General features: G+C 34.3%; 1 protein-coding gene across 1 annotated transcript; it reads left to right on the forward strand.

Annotated features, from left to right (window-relative positions):
- LOC107640582 (protein FAR1-RELATED SEQUENCE 4-like) lies at positions 6268-7081 on the forward strand. The gene is made up of 2 exons (XM_016344094.1): positions 6268-6462; positions 6635-7081. Exons 1-2 carry the CDS (start codon positions 6268-6270, stop codon positions 7079-7081), a joined length of 642 nt encoding a protein of 213 aa, XP_016199580.1.

The raw sequence follows: 8992 nt of genomic DNA on the forward strand, positions 1-8992 counted from the left end.
CTTGCTTCGTGTTCTCTCATAGGATAGAGCTAAGCTTTCCAAGAGGTGCTAAATTTTTAACAGTGCGTCAAGTAGACTATTTTTTTGTTTAACTCATTTTTTTCATTATTTCTGATTTAAATACGGATACAAAAATATATGATTTATACCTTTTGTTGTGTTTTTGCAACCAATAGAAACGAAAATAAAAACATGTATTTCCACCGAGATCCCGAAAATCGGATTGGTCTAACTAATTTAACTGAAATTCAATTAGAATAACTATTTTATAATAAAATAATAAATAAAATATATTCAAAAGTTAAATAACCTTTGATCTCATCAATTTAAAATAATATAATACTCATTATATTATTAAGATAGTCACAATTTATATACAATTTTAACAAATTTATTAGCACAAAAATTAATAAAGATACACAAGATTGATTATAACGAACAAATAATAGTTTTAAATTCATAAAAACTGAATGATTTATAAATTGCTTAATGAACTAATAAATGGATATTAGAGCCTTAAACTTTATTTAACAAGCTGTAACCTGGTCTGAAGTGATCTTGGTCCATAATCATAAAGAAGTTCTGCTNTATTCAAGACTCATTCCAAAACTTCTTTTAACATATATACCAGATATATATTTCTTATAACTAATCATAACATAATTTAATTTCACTAAGTGATTTCACTATCTTTTGTACCCTTTACGAAAATAACAAATTAATCAATTTAGTTAATACATAACTCCAAACACAACAAGTAACATGCTTTATATATTCTGAAAAGCAGTTTCAAATCATTTGCAATAATAGTAAACTATGCTTCATAAACAACTCAAATTATTGAAATAACAAATACAAACCACACTATTTAAAATCTACAGAGGCATACCAATTTCAAAAAATGCATAATTGACAAAATTTATCAAGCATGACAAAGCTAAGTTTTTAAAGAAAAATTTTAATTGAACAAAGAAACACAACACAACAGAATACAAAATACACAGCATATAGCAGTAGTACATCACAATAGCAATGAGCATAATTCATTAATAATCAATTAAACATTCAATAATCAATCAATCATTTAATAATCAATATAATTTTTAAACGAAAAATAAAAACATACTGACTTCTCAATAATCAATCATTATTCAATAACCACTTTTTCTCGTACTCTTTAGATCGAAGAAGGCAATGACTTCTCTGCTTACTGATAGTGCTTGTTCTTCTTTTTGTTTTTATTTTTCGTTCAAAAATTATATTAATTATTAAATGATTGATTGATTATTGATTATTGAATATTTAATAGATTATTGATTAATTCTGCTCACTGCTGTTATGATGTATTGTACAAAGTCTTCTTCAGTGCTGTGTATCTTGTGTTCTATTGTGCTGTGTTTCTGTGTTCAATTAAAATTTTTCTTTGAGAACTTAACTTTATCATGTTTGGATAAATTTTGCCAATTACGCATTTCTGAAAATTGATATGCTTCTGTAGATTCTAAATAGTGTCGTTCATATTTGTGATTTGGACAATTTGAGTTGTTTATGAAGCATAGTTTACTTGCCGATGAGAAACGAGCAGCGCAAGTTTTGGCTAGTTGGGTTCTTCTTAGTAATATGGATTATTTGGCTAAGACAGAATGAAGTCATATTTCAGAGTAAGACAACAGGAGTTATAGAGTGTGTAGATCAATCGTTTTCATGTGCTACAGAGTGGTATACAAAATAACTCATGTGGTCGATGGCTATGCCGGAGATAACATAAGAGTTATTTGTCTTTTATGATTTGTGTCTTTTGCTCCACCATAAGTGTTGAGCTCTTTCTTTCTTTCAAAAAAAAAATGAAGCATAGTTTACTATTATTGCAAATGATTCCAGACCGCTTTTGAGGAGTGTACGAAGCATATTACTTGCTGTGTTTGGAGTTGTGTATTAACTAAATTAGTTAATTTGTTATTTTGATAAAGGATACAAAAAATAGTGAAATTACTTAGTGAAATTAAGTTCTGTATGTTATCATTATTAGTTATAGGAAATATATATCTAGTATATCATTTGAGATTAGTTTTGTTAAAAAAGAGTATATATGTGTGTAGCATTGTTAATATGTTCATTTTCTAAATAGCAATTACATAGTATTCCTGTATTTCTAAATTTTCCTTTTTTGGGTTCTAAATTGTAAAACTATTACTTAATTCATTATAATCAGTCTTATGTTTATCCTTATTAATCTTTATTAATTTTTGTGCTAATAATTTTGTTAAAATTGTGTAAAATTGTGACTCTCTTAATAATATAATCAATATCATATTGTTATTAACTGATGAGATCAAAGGTTATTTAACTTTTGAATTTGTACATCGACAAAAATTAAGATTTTGGTTGATGTAGTATTTTAAATTGGGATGATAATTTATAGTTTATATTAGACTTTAATTTATTTTAGTGTGTTTATTTATATTTTATTTATTATTTTATTATAAAATAGTTATTCCGGTTGAACTACGGTTGAATCAATTGGACCAGTAAATTGTGAATCAATGACTAGAGCTGTTCAATGACCGGTTCAATTTTCAGAACCATGGAAGAAAGAGCTACGTTTGAGAGAGTTTGAGAGGAGAAGGAGACTCTTGATTCTTGAATGTCTGAAGGCTTTTCCCTTTTATTTTTATACAAAATGCAAAACAACACCATTTTAGAAAAATTGACTGGATTTTAATTCGATCCAATTAACCGGTTCAACCATTTTCAAAAGGTTTTATGATTGGCAATTTTATAGATTGAACCAAATTGTAAAGATGTCCGGTTCACAGTTGGATTGGTCAAACTGGTCAATCCAATCTGATTTTCAGAATCATGAATTTTCACAAATTTAAGGTGTAAAAATAAAATAAATTATTAACTAATTTAGTATTCTTTCTTTTTCTTTCTCCTTCACTTACACATACACTAGTCTCACATATACGGAATATTATATAAAGATACGCAATAGTTAAACTTGTATAAAATAGGATATTATATAGGTGATTTTTTTTAAATTCATGGCAATTTTATGGGTGATTTACTCTTGTTTAGGTGTCACCATTATAGCTATTGATCAAGAAAAATTTTTAAAGGTTCATTAATTGATGAAGTATGAAAGGCAAAGCTCATAATGAACTTATAGCATGAATATACTACATTGTATTATATGACTAGTTGTTATATATGGATACTATATAATGTATTGGAAGAAATTTGCAATTAAAATTTTTACACTCTAAATTGATTTCTTAACACAAAAAACTCTCCTTTTGTTCCTCAAGTTCAACATACATCTCTGAGAAAAGGAAGACGCATAGCCTCCACTGATCCAACCCTCTTTCATGTTTTGGCCTTCGTTCTATACTATCCAACACGTTATTCAACCCCAGGACTTAGGCATAGAGCCAACCCTCTTCGTTTTCTATTCTTCACTTCAACCATAGGTTCATTCTGTTTCTGTGGTTGCGGGAGCCATTACTGGAACTCTGTTTTCATCGGCTGGGATCCGGCATCGACTAATTTGAGGCCAAAGGATGATCTCTGTGTGCTTGCATGTTGTGAATTTTGTGAACCTAGTAGGTTTACATCTGATCGTGAACAAGCTGTTGCAGGTCGAAGGGGTTTACCATCCTCATTTCTCAGCCGGCTACGAATCACGTGAGGGTGTTTAATTAAGATTGTCTCCCTCCAGAAGTTCATTTTTTTACTCATTGGATCTCAAGCTTAGGTTGTCATCAAGGTATCTCCGTTTCAATTTTTTTTAATAATCGAGGTTAGTTTAATTTTAATGGAAGTCTCTGTCTTTTAAATATTTCTCTGTTTATGGTGTTGGGTTAATGTTATGGAATTAGGATTTTAAGTCACATTTGCCAGTTGTATGCTGTGGCTAGGTTTGGGGCATTGAAATTAAAAAGTTATAATGGACTCTTAAACAGTTGGCTTAGGTTAAGTAGCCTTGGTTTCGGTGGCTGTAGTTTTTTTTTTTAAGTAGCTTAGGTTAGCTTCATGTAGTTGCTGCCATTGATTATGTTTATTCACATTTTGGTCACCAACCTGGATTTTGGCAGGGGTAAAATTATGTCCATAAACAAAGATGATGTTAAGAATAATTCAAATAATGATTTGGGTGATGATTTCGATTATTAACCGAATGCAGAAGATGATGCTGAAGTTAACGATGTGGATTCACTGGATTCTACTAGCAAGAGTGAAGAAGATTGTGGTGTAAAAAGAATAGCAGATTTAATGGTGAAGGATATTTAGAACCTGGAGTTTAGGACAGAGGATGAGGCTTGCCAATTTTATAATGCTTATGCTTGTTGGCATGGATTTGTAATTGATGTGTGGAAAACGATCCAATACAAAACTCACCGGCAAGTGTACCGGGTCGCATCAAGTAATAATAACTCACGTGAGTGAGGTCGATCCCACAGGGATTGAAGGATTGAGCAATTTTAGTTTAGTGGTTGATTTAGTCAAGCGAACGAGAGTTGATTTGAGTGATTTGTATCCAATAGAAGCCAAATTTCATGAAATTTAAAGGGGAGGGATAATCGACAAGAATTTAAAGTGCAGAAGAATTAAAAGAGCTGAATCTTAAAGTGCAAGTAATGTAAATTGCAGAAACTTAAATTGCAAGAAATGTAAATGGCTGAAGCTTAAAGTGCAAGAAATGTAAATTGCTTGAATTATAAAGGGAATTAGGAATTGGAATTGCAGAAATTAAACAGAGAACAGTAAATTGCAACAAGCAGGAAAGTAAAAGATGAATTTAATTGCAGTAGATCTCAAACAGAAAATGTAAATTGGCTTGAAGAAGTGTTCAACAGAAGAATTAAAAGGAAATTTCAGATCTCAGGGATCAAGAGACTAGAAAACCAAGTCTAGATCTCACTACTTTCCTTGATCCAATTCAGAAATCAATTGCAACAAATTAAAGATCAAAACAGTAAGAAAACTTGAATTCAAATCTCAATTCTCCAATGGTGCAGTGAAAGAAACAAAAAGAGATCTCAAGGTGAGATTGAGACAGAATTTCCTCAATTCTCAACACCCAAGACTCAGTAAAACTTTGCAGAAAAGAAAACAAGAAACTGAAGAGGAAGAGAATTCAATTCTCCTCCCAGATCCAAGTTACAGTAAGTAAAATCCTCCAAGAGGTGTAAATTCAAAAGTAAAAGTCGACCTCCTTACTAAATCAAATTAACTCCTATTTATACACTTTCTTCTAATGGTCTTGGAGCCTTGAATGTGGGCCTTGGCCTTGATGGACTTGGATTGAAGATAGCCTTGGTTGGTTGCTCCTGGGCTTGTGAGAAAAACCCTTTTGCAATTTGGACTCTGAGCCTTTAAGTTTGAGTTGAAGTTTGAGGCAAACTTCAACTCAAACGTTGGTTTTTGAAATTATGCAGAAAGGTTTTTCATCTGTCATTCACGTTTGAGTTCAAGTTTGGGGTCAAACTTGAACTCAAACGTTGCCCTTCCAGGATCACATTTAGTGCCAACGTTTGCCTCCAAGTTTGAGGCAAACTTGGACGCAAACTTGGCCTCCCTTGGGTGTACATGTTTCATGCCAACGTTTGCCTCCAAGTTTGAGGCAAACTTGGACGCAAACTTGGATTCCCTTGGGACATGTTATATGCCAACGTTTGCCTCCAAGTTTGAGGCAAACTTGGACGCAAACTTGGCTTCCCCTGGGTGCAAGTTATATGCCAACGTTTGCCTCCAAGTTTGAGGCAAACTTGGACGCAAACTTGGCTTCCCCTGGGTGCATATATTTCACCAACGTTTGCCTCCAAGTTTGAGGCAAACTTGGTCGCAAACTTGAGCTCCTTCAAGGTTAGTTGTTGCACCAACGTTTGCCTCCAAGTTTGCGGCAAACTTGGGCGCAAACTTGGGCTCCTCCACGGTATAATTTTGAACTCTTCCCAGGGTGGTTTTGCTGTCTTCTGCTGTCCCCTTTCTTCAACTTTCCTCCAAGCCTTTTGGTCACCTGTCATCAATCAACAAATGCATCAAAGCTTTGCTAAAATCATGAGACTTATTATCATTCTTGACATATAAGCAATTATAGCACAAAATCTCATGAAAATGCATCAAATTACTCTCGGTTGATTGAATCTAAATACACATGAATTTTCACCCAAATGACTTACTTGTAACTCAAGAAAGTGTATAAAACCTATTGAAAACAAAGGAAAAAGACTAGTAAAACTACGCTAAGATGCCTTGGCATCAGTAATGAGGAAGGACGACGTCATTAGGGATAACCAAGGTAGAATCATTTGCAGGCAACTTGTTTGCAATAAGGAAGGCTGGAGGAATATGAGGTATCTTGATCTGGATGATAGATCAAGGGAGGCAAGGTCACTCACGCGAACCAAGTGTCCAGCTCGGCTTAGGGTAAAGCTTGACTACAGCTGCGGTAGATGGAAGGTATCATGTTTTGTGGAATCTCACAACCACGATCTGACGCCCCCCCACCCCCCAATTTACGCATTTGGTTCTGGCCAATCGTCGTCTCACTGTTACTGATAAAGTCCAAGTGAAAAATCTTCATAATTTTGGTGTCAAGATGTGCCATATTATGGGATATATTGCGTTTCAGAAGGGTGGATATCGTCATGCTGGCTTCACACGCAAAAATTTGTACAACCACATTGATCGTTATCGTCGATCAAAAGTTAAAAACGGGGATGCCAATGTGGCAATAAACTATTTGATTGGCAAGTCAAACAATGATCCGCTGTTCTTTGGGAAGTATACGTTCACTAGTGACGAAAGGCTCGAGCATATTTTTTGGGCAGATGGACAGCCAATTGTCGACTATCACTACTTTGGAGATATTGTTGCCTTTGATTCAATGTACAAGAAGAATAAATACAACAAACCTTTGGTCATTTTCTCCGGATGCAATCATCATGGGCAGACTGTTATCTTCGACTCCGGCCTACTATCTGACGAAACCACAGAGACGTATAAGTGGTTGTTGGAAACGTTTGTTGAAGCGATGGGTGGGAAAAGTTCTAAAGTAGTAATAACTGATGGAGATTGATAAACCACTATTTTATGGTTTATCTTGTGTTTAATTGAGTGGTTTCATCAAGTCTTTACCTACTTATTCATATGATTTGTATGATTTTACAATCCCTTCCTAGTTTTGTTCTATGGTTGAAAACTTGCTTCCTAGAGATATTTAATTAGTACGTTTTAATTCTCCTTTATACCATTCGATGCCGTGATCCGTGTGTTAAGTGTTTCAGGCTTTATAGGACAGAAATGGCTTAGAGAATAGAGAGGAAGCTTGCAAAAATGGAAGGAACACAAGAAACCAAGGAGATAACCAGTGAGCACCGACGCGCACGCATGGCTCAGGCAAGCGCGCGGAATGGAGAAATTTGCAGCAACGCGTGCGCGTGCCTGACGCGTACGTGTGGAATGGAGTTCTGCAAGATGACGCGTACGCGTGACAACGAAATTCGCCAAATGACGCACACACGTGACTGACGCGTACGCGTGACATGCGCAATCTGCAGAAATAACAGAAAACGCTGGGGGCAATTTCTGGGCTGTTTTTGACCCAGTTTTCGGCCCAGAAAACACAGATTAGAGGCTATAAAGTGGGAGAATCGATCCATTCATTAAGACAACTTTCATTCACATATAATTTTAGGTTTTAGATGTAGTTCTCTAGAGAGAGAGGCTCTCTCCTCTCTCTTAGGTTTTAGGATTAGGATTTCTTCGTTTTCTCATTTCCAGGTTCAATATTCCTTTAATTTAATTTCTCTTATACTTTTATTTCTTCTATTACTTTAGTTTGTTTATTTTCTCAAATATTGATTTATGAACTCCATGTTAGAATTGATTTTCTTAATTAATACAAATTGAGGTATTTCAGAATTGTGATTACTTTTCTTCTATTTATGTTATTAATGCTTCCAATTTAATTTAGATTTTCCCCCTTTGATTTGGTTGAGTGATTGGTGACACTTGAGTTATCAAACTCAGCAGTTGATTGAAAATTGGAATTTGCTGATTGATTTGGATCCCTCGAAAGCTAGTCTTTCCATAGGAGTTGACTAGGACTTGAGGAATCAAATTAATTAGTCCACTTGACTTTTCTTTATTTAGTAAGGGTTAACTAAGTGGGAGCAATAAACAATTCTCATCACACCTATAAGGATAACTAGGATGGGATTTTTAGTTCTTATACCTTGCAATGGTTTTCATGATAATTTACTTTAATTATTGCCAGGTTATTTTCATGTTCCCTATTTCAAAAACCCAAAAATATACCTTTTTCCATAACCAATAATAAATCATACTTCCCTGCAATTCCTTGAGAGACGACCCAAGGTTTGAATACTTCGGTTATAAATTTTACTGGGTTTGTTATTGTGACAACCAAAATGTTTGTACGAAAGGATTCTCTGTTAGTTTAGAAACTATAATTATAACGTGATTATCTTTATAAAATTCTAGACCACACAAAAGTCCGTTCGTCAAAATGGCGCCGTTGCCGGGAAATTGCAAATGTGTGCCTTATTATTGGTTATTGTAAATATTTTCTTTTTCGTTTCTTTGTTAGTGTTTCTAGTTTTAGGAGTTTATTTTCATTAATTTCTATTAGTTTTTATTTCCTTAACTACTATGAATTCTCACCCCTCTGATTTCAAATTTGGTTCCAATGTTGTTGTAAGGAATGGAAGCTATAATGAGAACAGGCATCAAGGTTGGAAGAATCAAAGATGGGAGGAGCCACAAGGATTTGATCAACCCTCTTGGCAACAACCCCCTCCAATGCGCTATAACCAACAACCATTATGTGATGCATACCAAGACAATAGTTTTGGTGGACCCTTTCGTGACAACCAACCTCCACCAAATTACTATGGTCAAGAGCCATTCCAGGGTACGTACCAAGATGATAAATATGGTGGACCCCCTTGTAGTTACCAACAAGCCC

This window comes from Arachis ipaensis, chromosome B05 (assembly GCF_000816755.2).
Source record: "Arachis ipaensis cultivar K30076 chromosome B05, Araip1.1, whole genome shotgun sequence".
Lineage (NCBI taxonomy): Eukaryota > Viridiplantae > Streptophyta > Magnoliopsida > Fabales > Fabaceae > Arachis > Arachis ipaensis.

Bases quoted from the DNA above. Each gene is read 5' to 3' on its own strand.
- LOC107640582 (XM_016344094.1), top strand. From the start codon at position 6,268: ATGAGGAAGGACGACGTCATTAGGGATAACCAAGGTAGAATCATTTGC. The intron at 6,463-6,634 runs GTATCATGTTTT...ATTGCGTTTCAG, and splicing joins ACAGCTGCGGTAGATGGAAG to AAGGGTGGATATCGTCATGC.